The 22625-nt window shown below is 42.7% G+C and overlaps 1 protein-coding gene across 30 annotated transcripts in view; it reads left to right on the top strand.

Moving 5' to 3' along the window:
- Window positions 1-22625, top strand: part of KMT2C (lysine methyltransferase 2C) — a 269112-nt gene that overhangs the window by 238199 nt on the left and 8288 nt on the right. For 15 of the 30 annotated variants that reach the window (XM_070265295.1, XM_070265289.1, XM_070265285.1 and 12 more), the window contains 14 exons: window positions 526-2247; window positions 6876-7088; window positions 7795-7959; window positions 9625-9766; window positions 9909-10056; window positions 11608-11786; window positions 11928-12064; window positions 12946-13195; window positions 14229-14368; window positions 14788-14895; window positions 16570-17689; window positions 19901-20037; window positions 21288-21430; window positions 21703-21871. In XM_070265295.1, the coding sequence (XP_070121396.1) occupies window positions 526-2247; window positions 6876-7088; window positions 7795-7959; window positions 9625-9766; window positions 9909-10056; window positions 11608-11786; window positions 11928-12064; window positions 12946-13195; window positions 14229-14368; window positions 14788-14895; window positions 16570-17689; window positions 19901-20037; window positions 21288-21430; window positions 21703-21871 (4773 nt within the window). The remainder of the gene's footprint in view (window positions 1-525; window positions 2248-6875; window positions 7089-7794; window positions 7960-9624; window positions 9767-9908; window positions 10057-11607; window positions 11787-11927; window positions 12065-12945; window positions 13196-14228; window positions 14369-14787; window positions 14896-16569; window positions 17690-19900; window positions 20038-21287; window positions 21431-21702; window positions 21872-22625) is intronic. The other 15 variants (XM_023640047.2, XM_023640046.2, XM_023640049.2 and 12 more) reach the window with 13 other exon arrangements.

Genomic DNA, 22625 nt, shown 5'->3' with positions numbered 1-22625 from the left:
TACCTGGAGACGGAGGATGTGGTATACATGCTAGTAGGTCCTCTTGTTTTAACATGTTGTGCAATTTTGTATATTTAAGAAATGAAATCTTAATGCATTTAAATGGTTAAAGTTTGAGTTAAATCCCACAGTTATTCTAACCTTTTGTATTAATGGAACTTCTAAGGCATCCTGTGTAGCTTTTGTTTATTCTTTTATCTTACTTTTTGATGTGTAGTTTAAATAGTTTCCTGTTCACAGTAAGGTTTTTCTTAAAATTTATTTCAGAAAAATGTGTTTTGAATTTTTCAGTATTTCATATGTAAAGAAGTAGAAAAATTCTGTTGTGAAGAAGATTGGCAGTCTCTAGTTAATGTTTATCAGTCTAATTTTTTGTGATTTTTGCCATTGCCTAAGCAAAATATTTTTGCCTCTACAAGATCTAACTGCCTTCTGTATAACCCTCCACCATAATTATCAGCCACTGTTTTAGTTTGATACCCGTAATGTATATAAATGGGTTAAGATTTAATTTTGTCATTTCAGATTCGTAAACAGCAGAAAGAGCATGCCGAGTTGATTGAAGATTACCGGATCAAGCAGCAGCAGCAGCAGCAGCAGCAGCAGTGTGCAATGGCCCCGCCTGCTGTAATGCCGGGTGTCCAGCCACAGCCTCCCCTAGTTCCAGGTGCCACCCCATCCACCATGAGCCAGCCCAGCTTCCCCATGGTGCCACAGCAGCTACAGCACCAGCAGCACACAGCGGTCATTTCTGGCCACACTAGCCCTGCTAGAATGCCCAGTTTACCTGGATGGCAGCCTCCCAGTGCTCCTGCTCACCTCCCCCTCAATCCTCCTAGGATTCAGCCTCCACTTGCCCAGTTACCAATAAAAACTTGCACATCGGCCCCAGGGACAGTGTCAAATGCAAATCCACAGAGTGGACCACCACCACGGGTGGAATTTGATGACAATAATCCCTTTAGTGAAAGTTTTCAAGAACGGGAACGTAAGGAACGTTTACGAGAACAGCAGGAAAGACAGCGAATCCAACTCATGCAAGAAGTAGATAGGCAAAGAGCTCTGCAACAGAGGATGGAAATGGAGCAACATGGCATGATGGGCTCGGAGCTAGGCAGTAGGACACCTGTATCCCAGGTTCCATTCTACAGTTCTGACCTGCCTTGTGATTTTATGCAACCTCCAAGACCCCTGCAGCAGTCTCCACAACACCAACAGCAAATAGGGCAGGTTTTACAGCAACAGAATATGCAGGGATCTCTTAATTCACCCCCCACCCAGACTTTCATGCAGACCAATGAGCGAAGGCAGATAGGACCTCCACCTCCGTCATTTGTTGCTGATTCACCATCAATTCCTGGTGGAAGCCCAAATTTCCCTCCTGTTAAGCAGGTCCATGGAGGTCTTTCTGGGGCCAGCTTCCAGCAGTCCCCGGTGCGGCCTTTTACACCTGCTTTACCTGCAGCACCTCCTGTAGCTAATAGCAGTCTCCCGTGTAGCCAAGACCCCGTTGTAACCCATGGACAGAGTTATCCAGGATCAACCCAGTCTCTCATTCAGTTGTATTCTGATATAATCCCAGAAGAAAAAGGGAAAAAGAAAAGAACGAGAAAGAAGAAGAAAGATGACGATACAGAATCCACCAAGGCACCATCAACTCCCCATTCAGATATAACTGCTCCCCCGACTCCGAGTATCTCAGAAACTACCTCCACTCCCACAGTGAACACCCCCAGCGAGCCTCCTCAGCAAGCAGAACCCGAGTCGGTGGAACCGGTTGACCCATCGACACCTAACATGGCAGCAGGCCAGCTGTGTACAGAATTAGAAAATAAAGTGCCCAATAGTGATTTCTCACAAGGAACTCCAAATCAACAGAGTTATGCAAATCCAGAGGTGGATAAGCTCTCCGTGGAAACGCCTGCCACAACTGAAGAGATGAAACTGGAGACTTCTGAGCTGGAGCAGTGCCCAGGCCAAGAGGGGCCTGGATTGGAGGAACAGCCCGGGAAGAAGGCTGAAGAGAAAGCTGTGGCCGCTCGTGTCTCCTCAGGGCAGAGTCCTCCCCACTCAGCGGGGGCCCCTGCCACCAAAGGAGATTCAGGCAATGAACTTCTGAAGCATCTGCTGAAAAATAAAAAGTCCTCTTCCCTATTAAATCAAAAACCTGAAGGCAGTTTTTGTTCCGAAGATGACTGTACAAAGGATAACAAACTAGTTGAAAGGCAGAACCCAACCGAAGGATTGGTAAGTGCGACTCATGAAAACTACTCCAACTTTCTTTTCCTTTTATTTTAAATTATAGCAGATTAGTACCAACCACTATATTAATTTCAACACTTTTGTACCTCTTTACTCTAAAGGACCAATTTTTATTTTGTTATTTCTACCTACATGGACCCCATGTTTGACTTATATCCATAAATTATGTTAAGTAATAATTTGTTTACCATATTTTTCAAAAATCAAAGACATGTAGTAATGCATGTCATATGTAACGTGTGCTAGTCAGCTGATGACTGCCATATTGAGTTGATCTAACCAAAGCAAAGAAGTAAATGTCTATGTATCTTTATTGCAAATAAGTGTGCAGTTTCCGTTAACCTCTTTGAAATACAGAAGGTAGCTCCTGCACCCCATTAATACCCTTGGGGTCCCTCAGGGGTAACCTGTATTGGGAGTCCGTCGTGTTGCAATGTATTAAGACTTAATGTTATACAAACTCAGTCTTACATGTAGATCCTCTTTTATCTTTGTAGTTTTCCATGTATCAATATTCTGCTCTTTTTAAGTTATAAAACATTGGGTTTGATTTTGTGTTTTCATTTGTTTGAAGAGTTTCCTTTTAAATATACCTTTACAAGTTTTCATCTCCTCCATTTCAGTGAACTTCCTTGCGATATTTCCCAAACTGGGGTTTCTGGATCTTAGGAATTGGTCTGCTGGGATGGCTCTTGCTTCCTTATCTTTCAAAAGCTGCAGTATCATTACTGGTGTATTCACAAAGCTTTCCCTACAGTGCTTCTCAAATTGGATTTTATAATCTTCATCTTTTAATTGGATGGGGGCGGGGTGTGGTATTTAGTTGTCTAAGTTTGCTTATTTAAGATTGTTAATGAAGCCTTTCTTTTTACAAGTGTTTTCAGTAGAGGTTGAGTGTTAACCGAATAGATTCATGTCATTTTTGTAAATTTTAGTGGTATTTTCAGTTATATTTGTCACCTGCAAGTATGCCCAGTCTCTAGCCACTGTGTCCATTGCATCCTGTGTCCCTAGGAGTACTCAACCACTTGCAGGCCCCTGCATGTCCTTCTGATCTCCATATATGGCCATACGCTGCTATTTCTGCCTGCTTTGTGCTCCCTTCTTTTTTACATCTGATCAGTAATCTTTTTGTCTTTTAAAACTCAGTTCTGGAATCATCTTCTCCGGATAACTTTCTCAGCTCAACCAATCTCAAATATGTGTTGATACCCATGTGTTCACATAGCAGTTTCTATAGCTCCTTGAAGGGCACAGACTGTATCTTAAGCACTTTTATATCCTCAGTACCTAATATAGTACTTAGCACATAGTAAGTATTCAGTGTATTGAAGTTAAGTCCTAATACTGGTGATTATATATAAGAAAATAGAGAGAGAGGGTGTTATGATAGGAAAAGGGATGAGATCATTGTATATGTATATGTATAAAGGTCTGGACTCTGGCACATGTTCTCATGTCCATTTGGGAGGGCGGCATGGGGGAGGGGCACTTTATTACTAGGGGTAATGACTCCTTACCACAGGCCAGGTGTTGTGTTATGCTGAGCACGTGCCCCTAAGATACCCTTTAATCATATGGCAGGTACAGTTATCCCCATGGTACAAACAATGAAGTTCATTTACTTTCTCGTCACGCTTAAGGCAAAATAACTGTGGCCATAGTTTTAGACCCAGTTTTTCGCCCTTCTGATCTGTTTTCTTAAACATAAATTGCAATTAGGATAAGAACACTCTCCTAGTTGTAGTGGGGTGGTGAAGCCTTCTTGCGCACTTTGAGAGGTTGAACCACTCAGCCTGCGTTAAATCCATGTTTCATCACTGCCTGGTGGTGTGACCTGCACAGGTCAGCCTTTCTGTGCCTTGGTTTCCTCATCTGCAAAACAGGATTAATACTCCCTATTGTGTGGCGCAAACAGGATTAATACTCCCTATCATGTAGCGCTGGCACAAGGGTAAGGAGTTAAAAGACACATTGTGCTTATAATATTGTTGTAAAAGGTGCATACCTTTGACCTAGCAATTACATATTTAGGAATCTGGCATAAGGAATGTAAGAATCTAATATGTGCAAAGATGTAACTGCATGAGTAGCTAATATCCTGTCTCTACTAACAGAAAAAATGAGAGAAAGAAAACAACCTAAATCTACTACACAGTTATTGATTAAATTCTTATTTCTGTGGATCTGTATCTGAATAATATACAGATTTTTTTTGGTAGCACTTAAAATTTATCCTATATAAGAATGTTTAATGTCACAAGCAGCCAACCATATGTCAAGTTTAAAAAGTAGCCACTAGGGGCCAGCCCAGTGGCACAGCGGTTAAGTTCGTACATTCCAGTTCGCCGGTTTGGATCCCCGGTGTGGACACAGCACCACTTGGCAGCCAGGCTGTGGTAGGCATCCCATGTATAAAGTAGAGGAAGATGGGCATGGATGTTAGCTCAGGGCCAATCTGGAGGATTGGCAGTAGTTAGCTCAGGGCTAATCTTCCTCAAAAAAAAAAAAAAGCCACCAAAATAAAAGAATACAAGGTGTGGTCCATCGTGTCTTTAACAAAATATATATAGCCATAGGTAAAAGATCAAAAACAGATACTTTACAATGTTAACTCTTTTTACCTCAGGCAGACTTTTGGATGATTTTTAATTTCTTGTGCTCTTCTATGATTAAAAGTATTCTTTGAAATGTATTCATGTCTGCCTTTTAAGGTCGTGGTGAGGATTAGAGATGATGTCTGTACAGCACTCACAGTGCCTCACCCATCCATACCTAATAAGCAGTTGCGTTATGAGTCTCTTAGAGGCCGATAAGATTCTTAGACCCTGGCTGCTCGAAGTGCAGTCCTCAAGGATTAGCGGTGTGGACCTCACCTGCAGCTTTTAAGACAGGCAGACTGTCATGCTCCGGCACAGACCTGCCAGTCAGAATGAGTGTCTGAACAAGGTCCCAGGCGAGTCACATACATATGAATAGACAGAGGCACAGCGCTCAGCCTGCGGTTCTCAGAAGCACCAGGAGGGCTTGTTAAGACACAGAGCGCTGGGCCTCGCTCCCAGGGTTTCTGATTCGGTAGGTAGGTCTTGGGTAGGACCAGAGAATTTAGTTTTCTAACCAGTCCCAGGTGTTGCTGCTTCTGCTGCTCTGGAGCCTGACTGCCCTTTGAGAACCATTGATCTAGCCCCAGGATAGGCAGTTTGCGCCAGCTTCCACCTCTTCCCGTCGTTCTATGAGCTAAGAATGGTTTTCAGACTTTTAAATGGTTGGAAAAATCTAAAGAAGAGTAATATTTTATAACGTGAAAATTATAGGAATTCAAGGTTCAGTGTCCGTGAATTTAAAAAGTTTTATGGGAACACAGCCAAGCTCCTTCGTTTATGAGTTGTGGCTGCATTTCCAGGACCAGAGCAGAGAGTTGAGTAGTTACAGCAGGTGCTGTGTGGCCTACAAAGCTAAATATTTGCTATTGACCCTTTACAGAAAAATTTTGCTGCCCATGCTCTAAGCCGTTTAGAATATATCTGGAAACTATAATCTTCAAACCCTCAAAGATTCAATGCAGAATATATTAAAATAAGTTCAACTGGGGCCGGCCCGGTGGTGCAGCGGTTAAGTGCACACGTTCTGCTTCGGCAGTTCGCTGGTTCGAATCCCGGGTGCAGACATGACACGCTTGGCAAAGCTATGCTGTGGTAGGCGTCCCACATATAAAGTAGAGGAAGATGGGCACTGATGTTAGCTCAGGGCCAGTCTTCCTCAGCAAAAAGAGGAGGGTTGGCAGATGTTAGCTCAGGGCTAGTCTTCCTCAAAAAAAGAAAAGAAGTTCAACTGTAGTTGCCTTTAGCAAAGTATAACTATCAGATTTAGAAATAATGGCCCCTAAAAAATACTCCTATATTTTTAGGTATTGATAGCTCTACCTTTTAAAAACCTTTTCGAGGACTGGTTTATTCTCACCACTTCTTAACCATAAAGCAAAGACAAAAGTAAAGGTTTATTTGCTATCATACAGATCCTCTTTCATTGATTTCAAGTAGATAGCAGTTACTATTCAGTCAAATGTCTAATTGTGAGCTAATCTGAAAGACCAAAGTTGTTTTTTATTGATTCCTGAGGCTAGCTGTTCCTCTCACCTAAGAGGCATCAGCTGTGAAGCTTGCCTGGCGCCTGTCCATTGTTTCTGCAAACTTGAATTTCACCCACTTCTAAGGGAAGCCCAAAATTACTCACCCAGACCACTGCGCAGAGGCCCCACAGCCGCCTGGCTAAGAGCACCCCCTTCCTCCACAGCTTCCAGGGAGCAGGAGTAAGGGACTGTGGGCTGCCACTGGCACCAGTGTGCTCAGGCCTGAGGAGTAATCCTTCCTCTGAAAGGAAAAATAGCCACACTTGAGAGCTCTGCTCTTTGCTCAGGCTTTGCAGGTTACTGATTTCCATACTTGAGAATAGTGCTTGAGAAAAAAGAGACCATTTGATGCCACCGTCTTCCCACCTTAACTTTTAGTACCCATATTAGGAATGTGTGTCATAGGATGGAAGTGGATTTGCATGAACTGAAAATCAGACATGTGAATAGTTCACTTATTTCTTAACATTTCCAATTATATTAGCAAACTTTGGGGGCTCAAATGCAAGGTGGTTTTGGATGTGGCAACAACCAGTTGCCAAAAGCAGATGGAGGAAGCGAAACCAAGAAACAGCGAAGCAAACGGACTCCGAGGACTGGGGAGAAGGCAGCGCCTCGCTCAAAGAAAAGGAAAAAGGAGGAGGAGGAGAAGCAAGCGGTGTATTCTACCACGGACACCTTCACGCACCTGAGACAGGTGAGTCCTTCACTGCAGCCCCTTTGAAAATACAAGGAAGTGAGACATCAAATGCTTTTTCAACCCTATGAAACTGAAACTCTCTTTATTGCCATCATTTCCTAATTAGAGAGTTACAGGGATAAAAGACATCTCAACAAGGAACCTAATAGATTTCCCATTTGCAAGCAAAATTGCACCTTATCCTATTGGCATCTGAAAATTGTAGTGAAATGGATTGGTAGGTGATGGTCAAGATTTACTTATGTTCAAAAGGAGCAGCCTCAGCACCAAGAAAAATTCTGTCCGCATTACTTGTGACTCTGGATGAAAGGAAATGCAGCTGCTGGTCTCTCTGCATAGTAACCTCTACTCTTACACCTTTGCGGTTGTTGCAGAATGGGGGAGACAGCCACTAAGAGTGCCATTCATGGTACCTAGCCTCAGTTCGCACCCTGATTCTTGCTGAGCAAAGCTAAGGAATGTGTTTTTCTTGTTAGATGCCGGGCAGCATCTCTTTAAGACAGATAAGAATAAAGCTTATTTTTAAATATATCTCAAAGATTCTGTAGTCTCTCTCACTTATTCCAGCATTTTGATACTTGAAATTTTTAAGTCTTACTTTTCTCAAGCCTTATTTGACTAAGTTGCCTTGGGTCTTAGAAAAGTTGAGAAACACTCTGTTTTGTTTATCGTGTACATTACTCTTAAATGTGTTTTTTAATAGCAGCTCTCTCTGCTCCCTCTAATGGAACCAATCATTGGAGTGAACTTTGCGCACTTTCTTCCTTATGGCAGTGGCCAATTTAATAGTGGGAATCGACTTCTAGGAACTTTTGGCAGTGCTACCCTTGAAGGGGTTTCGGATTACTATTCTCAGTTGATCTACAAGGTATGTTTCTTTGCCAAGGTGTCACTTGCTTCCCTCTTTGGATACCGTGTCAGAATTGGTAGAGCGTGTCTTGTTTTCCATCTAGTTTACATCTAATCTTCCAAGTTTCAATGAAAAGGTTAAAATTTTACCAGGTGAAGTGTTTTTAATATGAACATTTGAAATTTTTGTATAGGTAAGAATACAAATTGTGGAAAACATTCCTTATATATTTCCATGGTAGAGAAAATACTTATTTCCCTGTAACCTTCATTAACTCTTTTTTTTTTTTTTTTTTAAGATTGGCACCTGAGCTAACAACTGTTACCAGTCTTCTTCTTTTTTTCCCCCTGCTTTTCCTTTTCAAATCCCCCCAGTACACAGTTGCACATCTTAATTGTGGCATGTGGATGCCGCCTCAGCATGGCCTGATGAGCGGTGCCGTTTCCGCACCCAGGTTCCGAACTGGTGAAACCCTGGGCCTCCGCGGCGGAGCACGCGAACTCAACCACTCGGCCACGGGGCCGGCCCCTATTAACTCTTAAAATGAATCCAAATTCGCAGTAAATAAAATAAAAAATATAGTTAGGAATTTACCCAGAAAATGAAATCAAAAAATTAAAAAATGTATTTTTTCTTATAATTTAGGTACTACTTGCAACTATGCACTAATTCTTAGCCTTCTAAAATAATATCAAACTAAATCAAGTTTATCTTTTGGTATTTTTTTAAAACATTCTTTACTTCACATCTGACTTACATAAAATGATCTTTTTTACAAAAGTATTTGAGAGGATCATCAGTTTTCCTGAGGGCTTCTCTTCTTACTTTAATATTGAAATCATTCTCTTCTGCTGCTCCCTTTATTACTGCTGTTGGCTTTTCTCTTTAGTTAGAGTCTGTCCTAACTCTCGCAAATACCTTCTCTTCTGAGGCAAGCTGTTCTCCAGCACAACTTCTTCATCTTCGTGAAATCCTAGATCTTTGCAAGATGTGTAACTGTACCTTGCACTCGATCTGCATGGTCGTATTGGTAGTTTTCACCAACCCCTGAGAGACTAGTCCGTCGGTAAATGACAAATTGATGACACGTTAAGCAGGGGGAAGTGTCTGCAGGGCCGCACATTTGTTAACGATTCACTTATTTTAGTCTTACTGCTGCTACTTTGCTTCTTTTAGAGATTTTAGATAATTCAGATTCTAATATCTAGGTTGTGAGTTGCAATTAGAGGATTAAGACCACAAATTCTCAACTTTTTTGTAGAACTAGGGCATATCTTAATGAAAATTTAGGAAAGGAATTTTTGAGAACTTTTGACAGCTTCTTGGTTGAATTTTAAAGCTAGCCTTCACTGGCTGTAGCAATGAGACTGGAAAAGAGTTGCACAGAATAGAATCAGGCATGATGTAAATTTGCTTCTTAATTTCAAAGCTGAGTACTCAAACTGGGCAGAATAAGCAAATGGATATGTGTTCATACAGTCATGAGTATTTGTGTCACTAAGAAGGCTCCTGGCCTCGTACGTTTGTTTTCTTCTTGGTGTGCATTTAGGAACGAAGGTGCATCTTGAGTACATTTCTGTAGCCTTGTTTTCATGTGCTAAAAATTCACAGAACTAAGTTTTAGCAAGGTCGTGGCATGTTTGCTCAGTAGCATATAATTTAAAATTTTTTGGTCTCCTGCAGCAGAATAATTTAAGTAATCCTCCAACACCCCCTGCCTCTCTTCCTCCTACACCACCTCCTATGGCTTGTCAGAAGATGGCAAATGGTTTTGCAACAGCTGAAGAACTTGCTGGAAAAGCTGGAGTTTTAGTGAGCCATGAAGGTATGCTAAGCCTCCATGTTACACTGCTGGGGAGGGTGCCTTTGCCGCTGTGTGTGGTGAAGTGGCAGTGGCATTGTAAAGTTCCACCCACTTACTAATTTTGACTAAATGCATTTATGGTTTTGTATTTTTGCTTTTCCAGTTACCAAAAATCTAGGACCTAAACCATTTCAGTTGCCCTTCAGACCACAAGACGACTTGTTAGCCAGAGCTATTGCTCAAGGCCCCAAGACAGTCGACGTTCCAGCTTCCCTTCCAACGCCACCTCATAATAATCAGGAAGAATTAAGGTAGAAGTTCCCTTTTTTCCTCAAATATTTGTTAGTTATTTCATTTTTTTAAAAATGTGTATACGTATGTATTTAGCGTAATGCCTGTGGGAATGGCATGTAAATACATTTAAGGGGTAAAATTTGGCCAATAATTTTCTTCAGAATTTAAAGTTTATAAAACGTTCTTACTCTTAGATTAGTTTGTGCATTTTTAAAATCTTAAATGATCTGGGAAGTTCAAGCAGTAATAATCGAATAGACATTAAGGCATGGGAATCTGCGTGCAGAATATTTCAAAGATCACTGTCCTTTATAAGCTAATTAATGTGATTTATTGAGTTTATTGATGTTTGCAGGTGTCTTAACATAAAAGCGCAATAGTCCCAGATAGAAGAGAATGCTTTTGTAGAAGAGCATTTAAGGCTGTCTTGTCCAGAGTTTGTAACTTCTTGGTATCAGATTTGTAGCCCCGAGATTCTGATTGGGGAGAATCAGTTCCTTTCGTGGGCACTCGCCACCCCAGTAGTCAGATCCAGGAGCAGTTCTTACACACTTCATCAGATTCTCTCTCTTCCTTGAAAGATGTGGTAACTAGCATCTATCTGATGAGACACCGTTTAGACTAAGTTCCCCACTTTATTAATGACAGAACTGTGGACCAAAGAGGAGAGGTAACTTGTCCAGACTTAGAATCCAGGTCTCCCTGTTTTCTTCTGTACCTTTCTGCTAGAAATTGCCAAATCTGTGAATCGGGAGCAGGTGTGGGAGGCAGCCTGCTAACTCTGTGTGTTTGGTGCCCTAGGGCAGGGATCTGCTCCTCTCCTGGGTTTCTCAGGGACTCTGTTGGAAGCCTTGCTTGGGTCTCTAATAATGCTGCTTCTCACGTTCTCCTTCAGCATGACAGTGTCTCCTCTTGGGGGGAAGCTGGTGGTTCAGCAGGTTCACAGGGTGGTGTACGATGGTTAGCCTGAGACCAGGCTTTCCCTCCAAGCCCAGTCTCCTGGGTAACCTCTAGCTTCTTGGGGTAGACCAGTCTCTTCTTTTTTTCACCTTATCAGTTAAGAAAAGTAAAGGCCTATGAAGCCACAGGGACCAAGTTTTCTCCCGTCTTGCCGCAATAAACAGCAGCAGCAGGAGAGCTGTGCTGTCAGCGACACAGTGGGTGTCGCTGCAGGTGTGACTTGGGTGTGTGCATGGACTGCTCTTTCCTTTTCCAGCCGCAGGAGTGTTCCCATCACCTCAGTGATCTGGAACTTTGCAGAGGTGTGTGTATTCATCCTTTCTGTGCTATGTTGTCACGTGAACATCGTCTGTCTTTGGCAGATCTCTAAACTTTAATGCTGAAGCTTTAGTCAGAAGAGAACATACCATTTAAATTACTTTATAGTTAAACATATTTTTTCCCCCAAGAAATTTCCTGTTTGTCTCTGAACTGCCTCACTGGCTTATGTTATTGCCATTGTCCAAAGGAATTTGCAGTCACATTCCTGGGTAGGGCTGCCTTGGTGCAGGTGACCCCCCAGTGGTGGATTTGCCCGTGTTGATGGGCTGTGTCTGTTCTTCTCTCAGGATGCAGGATCACGGTGCTGATCGGGATACTCCTGACAGTTTTGTGCCCTCATCTTCTCCTGAGAGTGTGGTTGGGATGGAAGTGAGAAGATACCCAGATTTGTCATTGGTCAAAGAGGAGCCTCCAGAGCCTGTGCCATCTCCCATCATTCCCATTCTTCCCAGCAATACTGGGAAAGGTAGGGAAGATACCTGGCCACGTGATTTCTCTTTACATATGCTCATTTACTCATGTTAATGTTTTGATTTTGAAAAGCCATTAACACTCAAGTAATCTTTCCTCCTCCTCTTTTTTTTTAAATTCTGTCTTCCTTTTTAAGTTTCGGAATCTAGAAGGAACGACATCAAAACCGAGCCAGGCACTTTATTTTTCCCATCACCTTTTGGTTCATCCCCGAATGGTCCCAGATCGGGTCTTATCTCTGTCGCAATCACTCTGCACCCCACTGCTGCTGAGGTAAGGATGCCAGGGCTTTTTTACGTGGTAGCACACGTCCCCAGTTTAAAGTTGTGCCAGGTCACTTGCAGTGAAACGTGCAGCAGGGTCACGGAGGAAAACAGGCTGAAGTTAGGGGTGGGATTCAGTCGTTTCAGACATCCGGGCTGCTTTTGAGTACTGTAAATAAGCATTCAATTATCTCAGCCTACCTCAAGGTGAAAGGGCACAGTGAAGTTTGAGCTCTCGTTTTTTAATTAAAGGATGGGTACTTTGGAGAACTCTTTAGAGAGAAACTTTTTGATAACTGTTTACACATAGGAAATTAAGCAGTAAAGAGATTTATCAACAATAAAAGTTTTACAGAAGCCATGTAAATGTTGTTCAGGTAGCAGTTGCTTGCATCAAACACTAGGAAAATTGCTGAGGGTTCTTTTTTTAAACTCTTAATTCTGTGAAGACGTTTTGGTCATTGACAACATAGCAGGAGTGTGGCACTCGTGCATTCTCATGGACTATTTCAGACTTCTGCCCAGAGCCGCACTGAGTCCGCTGGGAGGAAGCTTTCTGAGCAGCTGTAAAAACTGATAAGGTTCATTCCTTGTGGTTTTGTCCTCCACACCTGTTAGATATTAAGATATCCAAATGAGTTTAATGCTCTCTCGAATATTTAATGTTAATTAGAATCTCTTTATCAAGATTTCTGTTTATGAAAGCTTTATTTGGATATTGGTCCATTAAAACAAATTTTTTCCCAGAGACTCTAAGTCAGTCTAAGTAAAAGTTGTTGGATTTGCCTGCAATATGTGTATGCAGATAACGTTTATCTGAGTGTGAGTTTTTCTTCGGGGGTTCACTGCTGCCTTGTGGGTGGGTAACACAGTGTTTGCCCTTTGTTTTAGAACATTAGCAGTGTTGTGGCTGCATTTTCCGACCTTCTTCACGTCCGAATTCCTAATAGCTATGAGGTTAGTAATGCTCCAGACATTCCATCCATGGGTTTGGTCAACAGCCACCGAGTAAACCCAGGTGTGGAGTATCGACAGCATTTATTTCTTCGTGGGCCTCCACCAGGATCTGCAAAACCTCCCAGATTAGCAAGCTCTTACCGGCTGAAGCAGCCGAATGTACCATTTCCTCCAACAAGCAATGGTGAGCTAGTTTACATTTTGTTAACCCCTAATTCATTCTCGACTCAAAAGTTGAGCTTATTCTCTTTTTAAAATCTAACTTTAATTTTTAGCAGATAACAGGTCACGTTGATGTGTAACCCTTGGCAAATTAACCTTCTTTTCCTTTGCTTCTACACCTTCCTCTTCCCTTTTCTCTTGTGCCTCAGCCCCGTCTCGGCAGGGCTCTTTTCTCCCCTGGATGCGCTCAGGCCTTCCCCGCGTCTGAGGGAGTGGGCCGTTTGCTCAGACCTGCTAATGCAGCTCTCCTCCCATCTCACTGGTCTGGTCCCATCCTCGCCCCTGCTTCCTCCCATCTTTCTCTCACTTGTTTCTGTCCTTACCCTGCTCTTAGAACCCAGCAGCTTCTCAGTTCTCAGCTTTCAGTGCTCCCTGAGAGTTGCCTGTGTTGGATTTTGAACTCTTAGCCTCTAGCTGCTTCGGAAACACTCATTTTTTCCCTGCCACTCCCCTACTGCCTTCACACCCTGCATGAATGATGCCCTCTGAGTATGCCTCAGGCTTTCTAATCTGAGTCCTAACTTACGTTTTTATTTGGCCCTGGAACTTTCCTCATCCCTCTTTGACTTTCCAAATCACACTTATTTAAGACTCTTGAACCGATACCTTTTCATCTTTCACAAAACATTTTTGTATTGTCTTAACCTTCAAGCAAAAGCAATATCTCTACCCCTGCCTACCTGACTCACTTTGCACTGAGCATGAGTGTTAACATGTGGTGGTGATTTGGTTTTCCTCCGTCCTCCCTGTATACTAGCATTGTTCTCCCAGCTGTTTGAGAACAGGTGTGTTCCTTTATTTGTACCCCAGTGCCATCTGTGTAATAGATGGCCCATAACCGTTGCTTAGAAGATAAGGTTTTTATTAATTAATAATAATATAAGGTAAGTTAAATGAACCATGTTATAGTAAGTTGATATAACACAATTTTACACCATGTACCGCCTTGTGTAATGGGTTAGTTTTAATCACTAAAAAAGGTCTTCTGCCTTTAGGTCTTTCTGGATATAAGGATTCTGGTCACGGTATCGCAGAAAGCGCTGCACTCAGACCACAGTGGTGTTGTCACTGCAAAGTGGTTATTCTTGGAAGTGGCGTGCGGAAAACCTTCAGAGATCTCGCCTTTGGGAACAAGGTACCTTGACAGCCCTCCCTGACCGCTGCGCCTGCCTCCGCTGGCCGTGTCCGGGCCATGCTCTGTTCCGGCAGCAGGAGGAGTCCACTTGGGGGCCCGTGACACAGTTCCTGGGGGTACCTCAGCATGTGTTGGATGTGCTTGAGCATAAAGCCAGATGGCTACAGCAGACTGTTAAACTGCACGTTATGAGAACCCCTGTTTTTTAAACAGAGTGAAATATGGATAGTAAAGTTAATTTTTGTAAATTTCTCTGTGGCTAAATTATTATGTGCTAAATATTGGCACATGGTTACTTTTTTACTCTTAAGATAGCTGCTTTCACTTTTAATATAACATAAAAAACCACAACGTATAGATCTTATTTTTATTAAATTTTGATTTGTGGAGATTCCCACACATTTTTCTTTGCTTTTCAGGATTCTCGAGAAAGCTCCAATAGAGTGGAGAAGGACATTGTCTTCTGTAGTAATAACTGCTTTTTTCTTTATTCATCAACTGCACAAGCAAAAAACTCAGAAAGCAAGGTAAAATTAGGACAATCTTAGTTAACCAACAATGTAATGAGTGCCCTGTCTTCTGGGGCTACTTAGTGAAGAAAACAGAGAGCTCTCTGTCGAGGGAATCTAAGCAGATGCCACTTAGTCAAGAAAGAGTGTTTATGAAGAACTTGTATGCATGTTGCCATTTCAAATTGAGTAAGTTCTGCTTACTTGAGAAGAGTGGGTAGACTTAAATTATATCTCAAAAGTTCAGAATTGAATAAAACACTAATATTAAAATCTTTAATTTTACTTATTTAACTACAAATATCTTAATTTAATCCAACCATAAAATACTGCTTTTGTTGATCTTATTCCAATGGGAAAGCCTGTTCACAAACACAATTTAAGTCTGTTCATGTGTTTTGGGGAGAAAGTATTTTGCTCATCCCACGGTGGGAAAGTTCTGCTTTACCTGATTCTGTGTGATTTAAGTATCTCAGTGTGTAGTCGATGTGGAGGATATATGTCTGTTTGCCCTGAAGGAAGTTTTTCCTGTCAGTAATACTGCCAGTCACGCCTCCCTCCAGATCGTTGCTCTCCTGCGTCTTTCTTGGAAGAAGGTTCTAGGGAGTCTTTCTTTTTAACAGGCAGTGGTCCTGAGGATAATGAGATCCAAGCTATATGCCAAATAACCTTAGACTTTGAATTAGAGTACATGAGCCTGTGTGAGAGGAGGGGCTCTTCTTTCACCAGACAGTCACGTCAGTGTAAAGGTCCTGCCTGCTTCTGGGTTTTATATGAGGCGTGTTTTTTTTTCAGGTACTGTGTAGCATCGGGGTGCATGAGAAGAGGGGAACCTGTGGGTTTGGTGTTTGTTAGTTTACGATACTCTGTACCTAAAGAGAAACTACTGGAGCTTCTCCCTCAGCTCTCTCAGCAGTTGGATCAGGCCTGGGCAGCCTCCGAGAAAAGCTGAATATCATTTGTTTGTTATCAAGGGACTTCTTCCACTTTTACGCTGATTAATTAAGCCTAAGATTAACAGACAGGAATTTCAGAGAGTAGGGATAAACTCATAGAAGATTATGTTCCTAAGTTCTTATTTGGTTTAACAAAACCACTGTTCCTTTGTACAAATTAAACTAGCTAGCTCCTGGGCCAGCCCCGGGGGCCTAGTGGTTAAGTTCAGCACACTCCACTTCGGTGGCCCGGGTTCAGTTCCTGGGTGTGGACCTACAGCACTTGTCTGTCAGTGGTCATGCTGTGGTGGTGGCTCACGTACAAAAAGAAGAAGATTAGCAGCAGGTGTTAGCTCAGGTCAAATCTTCCTCAGGGGGAAAAAAAATTAGCTAATTAGCTAGCTCCTGGACAGCATTGATTTTTCTGGCTTTATTATGGTTAGAAAGAGGGGTGTCCAAGAAGGTTTAAGAGCAGAATATTCTCAGGAGTTACGGCTTGGTAGAGAAGGCCTGGGCAGGATCCACAGACAGTGCCCTACTGTCATAAGCCCTCTCGCGATACTTAAATACCTTGGCCGTCCGGCATCAACTTCTGCTGTCTGTGAGTCCTCACCACTTACTTAGAGACCCTTCTCCTACCTACCCCCAGAGTCACACACCCTGTTAAAACCCTATTGCTGTGCCTTTTGTTTTAATAAGAATTGCATTTAGGGCTGATGAATTACTTTTCTGTTTCATATTTCTTTTTATTGCACAGGAATCTGTTCCTTCGTTGCCACAGTCACCTATAAAAGAAACACCTTCCAAAGCATTTCATCAGTACAGTAACAACATCTCCACTTTAGATGTGCATTGTCTCCCGCAGCTCCAGGAAAAAGCTTCTCCCCCGGCATCACCTCCCATCACTTTCCCTCCTGCTTTTGAAGCAGCCAAAGTGGAGGCAAAGCCAGATGAGCTTAAGGTGACAGTCAAGTTAAAGCCTCGGCTAAGAACTGTCCATGGTGGTTTTGAAGATTGTAGGCCGATAAATAAAAAGTGGAGAGGAATGAAATGGAAGAAGTGGAGCATTCACATTGTAATCCCCAAGGGGACATTCACACCACCCTGTGAGGACGAAATAGATGAATTTCTGAAGAAGTTAGGCACTTCCCTTAAACCTGATCCCGTGCCCAAAGACTATCGGAAGTGTTGCTTTTGTCATGAAGAAGGTGACGGATTGACAGATGGCCCAGCAAGGCTGCTCAACCTTGACTTAGATCTGTGGGTCCACTTGAATTGTGCTCTGTGGTCCACGGAGGTCTATGAGACCCAGGCTGGTGCCTTAATAAATGTGGAACTGGCTCTGAGGAGAGGCCTGCAAATGAAATGTGTCTTCTGTCATAAAATGGGTGCCACCAGTGGCTGTCACAGATTTCGGTGCACCAACATTTATCACTTTACTTGCGCCATTAAAGCACAATGCATGTTTTTTAAGGATAAAACTATGCTTTGTCCCCTGCACAAACCAAAGGGCATTCATGAGCAGGAATTAAGTTACTTTGCAGTCTTCAGGCGGGTCTATGTTCAGCGGGATGAGGTGCGACAGATTGCTAGCATCGTGCAGCGCGGGGAGCGTGACCACACCTTTCGTGTTGGAAGCCTCATCTTCCACACGATTGGTCAGTTGCTGCCACAACAGATGCAAGCATTCCATTCTTCTAAAGCGCTGTTTCCTGTTGGCTATGAAGCCAGCCGACTGTACTGGAGCACACGCTATGCCAACAGGCGCTGTCGCTATCTGTGCTCCATCGAGGAGAAGGACGGGCGCCCGGTGTTCGTGATCAGAATTGTGGAGCAGGGCCATGAAGATCTGGTCTTAAGTGACAGCTCACCCAAAGGTAAGATCCACCATTTGTATGCTCTGCAGAGCTATTTAATCTTAAGCTAATGAATGTTTGATGTCAATATTTCCGTGTTTTTTCTCATGTTTGTTTAATATTTTATAACAACAGATGTGGATTTTTCATTTACAAATACCTATCTATGTTAACTTCTTGGTATTGTTGTACCTTGCTCTCTCTGCTGTTCAGTTTTCTAGACACTTGCTAGACTCACTCTAAATCAGAATATGTATTTGAACATGGAGTTGATAAAATAAGTAGAACGATTCGTAGATGAGCGTTGCCTGTCGTTTACTGTGGGGACCCTCTCACTGTCAGCTCGTAGGCAGGAGCCATCTGTGGAGCATCGTGTGTACACTGTCTCATCTCAGGAGCATCAGAGACTAAACAAATTTAGAGCAGAAATTAGACACTAATTTTGACCTCTGGAGTTAATCCTAGATTGCCTTTTTTTTTTTTTATTTGTGAAATTACAGTTGTACATCATTATTAGGCATGTTGTAGGTACACCACTTCACCCCTAGTGCCCTACCCCCACCCCCCTTTCCCCTGGCAACCACTGATCAGTTCTCTTTGTCCATATGTTAACTACCACCTATGAGTAGAGTCATACAGAGTTTGTCTTTCTCTGTCTGGCTTATTTCACTCAACATAATACCCTCAAGGTCTATCCATGTTGTTGTGAATGGGACGACTTTGTCCTTTTTTATGGCTGAGTAGTATTCCATTGTATATATATACCACATCTTCTTTATCCAATCATCAGTTGCTGGGCACTTAGGTTGGTTCCATGACTTGGCCATTGTGAATAATGCTGCGATGAACATAGGGGTGCGTGGAACTTTTGGAATTGCTGATTTCAGGTTCTTAGGATAGATACCCAGTAGTGGGATGGCTGGGTCATAAGGTATTTCTATTCTTAACTTTTTGAGGAATCTCCATACTGTTTTCCATAGTGGCTGCACCAGTTTGCATTCCCACCAACAGTGTATGAGGGTTCCCTTTTCTCCACAGCCTCTCCAACATTTGTCACTCTTGGTTTTGGATATTTTTGCCATTCTAACAGGTGTAAGGTGATATCTTAGTGTAGTTTTGATTTGCATTTCCCTGATGATTAGTGATGATAAGCATCTTTTTATGTGTCTATTGGCCATCCGTATATCTTCTTTGGAGAAATGTCTGTTCATGTCCCCTGCCCATTTTGTAATTGGGTTGTTTGATTTTTTATTGTTGAGTTGTGTGAGTTCTTTGTATATTATGGAGATTAACCCTTTGTCGGATAAATAACTTGTGAATTTTTTTCCCAATTAGTGGGCTGTTTTTTTGTTTCAATCCTGTTTTCCCTTGCCTTGAAGAAGCTCTTTAGTCTGATGAAGTCCCATTTTATTCTTTCTGTTGTTTCCCTCATGTGAGGGGTTATGGTGTCCGAAAAGATTCTTTTGAAGCTGATGTCAAAGAGTGTACTGCCGATATTCTCTTCCAGAAGACTTATTGTTTCAGGCCTAATCTTTAGGTCTTTGATCCATTTTGAGTTTATTTTAGTAAATGGTGAAAAAGAATGGTTGATTTTCATTCTTTTACATGTGGCTGTCCAGTTTTCCCAGCACCATTTGTTGAAGAGACTTTCTTTCCTCCATTGTATGCCCTCAGCTCCTTTGTCAAAGATTAGCTGTCCATAGATGTGTAGATTGCCATTTTTATTGATGCAGAAATGGGGAACAGCTTTTTTAAAGTTTAGCAGTTTAAAAATATGTATGAAAATGCTCTAAAGATAATTCCAATAGAAATAGCAATTTCATATTTTAATTTAAATCTGAGAGGAAAGGAACATATCTACAGCAATTACTGATCGGACTAATCCTTTGAAAATCTAATATGTTATATGGCCAGTATGAAAATGAGTTGACTGCTTGCATTAACTTCACTTACATTAAACTTTTCCACTTTTATTGTTTCATTTCCTTAATGCAACATATTCTTTTCCCCAAAATTTCATAAAGTCTTTAAAATAAACCGCTGCTGTCTGATAAGCAGGTAATACCAGGCTTGTTAGATCACTGCCCACCAGGGTTTACTTGGAAACTGGTAAGTCTCTGCAAGTGGTCAGTCCTCATTCGCTCCTGTTGTCATACTGCATCCTGTTTTCCTCTCTATTGAGCTGAGAGCAAGTTTGTCATAGAAAATCTATATGTTTTTGTCCATATACAGGTGTTTGGGATAAAATTTTGGAGCCTGTGGCATGTGTGAGAAAGAAATCTAAAATGCTCCAGCTTTTCCCAGCATATTTGAAAGGAGAAGATCTGTTTGGCTTGACCGTCTCAGCAGTGGCGCGGATAGCTGAATCAGTGAGTGCCTCGAGCAGGACTCCACGTGGGGACTCTCCTGGGTGCACGCGGTGTTGCTCAGTGTGGCCGCTGTGGCACACTTAACTTGTGCTGTACTAGCCCGGAGACTTGGAGGTGGTGACTTGGCCTGTGGGTTAACTCCTGTCTCTCTCCGAGAAAACGACGCGTCCGTGATTCCACGGAGGCCTCAGTAAAGCTAACGTCTACTCAGTGAGGGGCCACAGCCGCAGGTTCTCTGAAAGGGGGGAGGCGCCGCACTCTGTCTTCCCGTCACGCTGGGCGGCTGAGGGTCCTCCCCGCTTTGCTTCCTCGAGCTCTCCTGTGCTCGCCAGCGTTAGTGTGCCCACTCCCTGACCCGGGGCGTTTCTGGCCACTTTCCTGCCCTCGTCGTAGGGTCAGTCGGATACCAGGAGCACTTAGGTCTCCCCTAACGTCTGTGATCTCATACAATGACAAGCATGGCCCAACGAATCTAAACACAGTGCTTCTGGAAAACTGCATGATTATAAGGCATTATCTTCAAGAATAAGAAATCATTGATGAGTTTTCTTTGGAGAGGCAGAGGGCACCCCAGAAGCCGTTGAGTAATATGCCCAGTTGCCTCCTTTGGTATAGAGACTTGCCTAAATGATATGTATCTTTTATGTCTCTAGAGAAATATGTTCACAAGAAATATATTCTAGAAAAGGTCTTTAACATATAGATTATTTTACAATTAAACCTTAAGTTACCACCTGTACTCCCAGGACATTGAGAGAGAGAACACTGTCACATCACAGTCAAACTGAAACAAGTGAGAAACGATTAAGAAAGTAAACCGTATAAATGCCTTTTAACTGTACTTAATTTAAAAATTCCGAACAAAGATATAAATGTTGGCATTAACCTAGCTGATCGGACTAAGCTGTGAATTAGTACCCTCCCCATGTTTGGAAAGGTTGGAACAGTCTGATCCTAAAATCCCACAGTCGTGCACATTGGTTGGTATGTGGTTGTCCTGTGGGTTAATCTTTTTCTTCAAGGAGCATTTCCAGTTTCCTAAGTTCTGTTTTGAAACTGAATTTGCGTATTCACACTTAAATAGATCTGAGTGCAGGCCAATTATGTAAAGACCATTTTGTTACCAACATTTTGAAAATGTTGACAAGTTATCCCCTTTGAAATTCGAGCTGGCCCATCCTGTGGCCAGCTCAGCAGAGCCTGAGGTCTCAGCCAAGCGGGTTACCTTTCGTCTCTTTGCTTCTTTCCAGCTGCCTGGGGTCGAGGCGTGCGAGAACTACACCTTTCGATATGGCCGCAATCCTCTCATGGAACTTCCTCTCGCCGTTAACCCCACAGGTTGTGCCCGTTCTGAACCTAAAATGAGTGCCCATGTCAAGAGGTTTGTGTTAAGGTATTTTGTTTTAACTTCACATAGTACAGCCCAGGGTTTCTAGGCGTATTCGTGGTTTTTTGTGCTTGATCTGTCTGCTGCTTACAAACCCTGCTGTCTCTGGCTGTGTCTGTGCCTGACCACATCAGAGAACTTGCCGTGTGGCTCTGCTAGGCAGCTTTCCATGTATGTTCCTGTCAGTAAGAATTTGAATCAGCCTGGCTTCGGGCCTTATTCAGAGATATCTTCAGTTTTCCTTTTATTTTTTTCTGTTGATATGCCATTGTCTGCAGGCCTCACACCTTGAACAGCACCAGCACCTCAAAGTCATTTCAGAGCACAGTCACTGGGGAGCTGAACGCACCTTACAGTAAGCAGTTTGTGCACTCCAAGTCATCGCAGTACCGGAAAATGAAGACGGAATGGAAATCCAATGTGTATCTGGCCCGGTCTCGGATTCAGGTGAGGAAACACATGGTCCTCAGGGAGAGGAGAGACACAACAGGATCTGGCAATCAGAAGATACTGACATCTAGTATGTGAAAAAGGATTTCACATGGCTGCAGGAAGGGAATCGCATTTTCGAAATCGTATCAAATCGTGTGCATTTGTAACACTAGCTGTTCAGCACATAGTCTTGGAGGAGGATGCGTCCCCTCCCCGAGTGGGATGACAGCTTTTGGAGTCCACATCTTTGCATCCTGATAAGAACTCATGGGGAGCCGGGAGCAGTGTATTTTGTACATACTGGATTTGTGGAGCGCTCACTAGAGTTATTTCAAGCACTTACAAAGTGAAGAACACAAAATATTTTCAAAAGGTGCTCCAATTTTGAGAGTTATCTTTTGGAAGCCGCCTTTTCATGAAATCATTATACACTCTGGTGGATAGATTGTGGACTGCCTTACAGATAAAGCCATCCACACGCTAAGCATTTAAATTTCTGTCTGTAGTCCGTTCTTTCTGAGCTGCAGACCTCAAGGACCAAATGCCTATTCAGCGTCTCCCCTTGCATGTCCTAGAAGGGACTTGGAAAGCTCTCACTTTGCTAAACTTCCTCAGTCCCTAAGCCTGATTATTCTTCAGGATCCTCACGTTACAGAGTGCTGTCACCATCGACTAGTGTACGTTGGCTTCCATACACCCGGATCCAAGGTGTCAATCAAGTTCTCTTGTGTTTTTTTTCAGTCCGCCACCCTCCTCTACAAAGTTCTCA

The sequence above is a fragment of the Equus caballus genome, chromosome 4 (genome assembly GCF_041296265.1).
Source record: "Equus caballus isolate H_3958 breed thoroughbred chromosome 4, TB-T2T, whole genome shotgun sequence".
Lineage (NCBI taxonomy): Eukaryota > Metazoa > Chordata > Mammalia > Perissodactyla > Equidae > Equus > Equus caballus.
The sequence above is the reverse complement of the archived record's forward strand: the minus strand, read 5'-3'. Positions and strand labels throughout refer to the sequence as shown.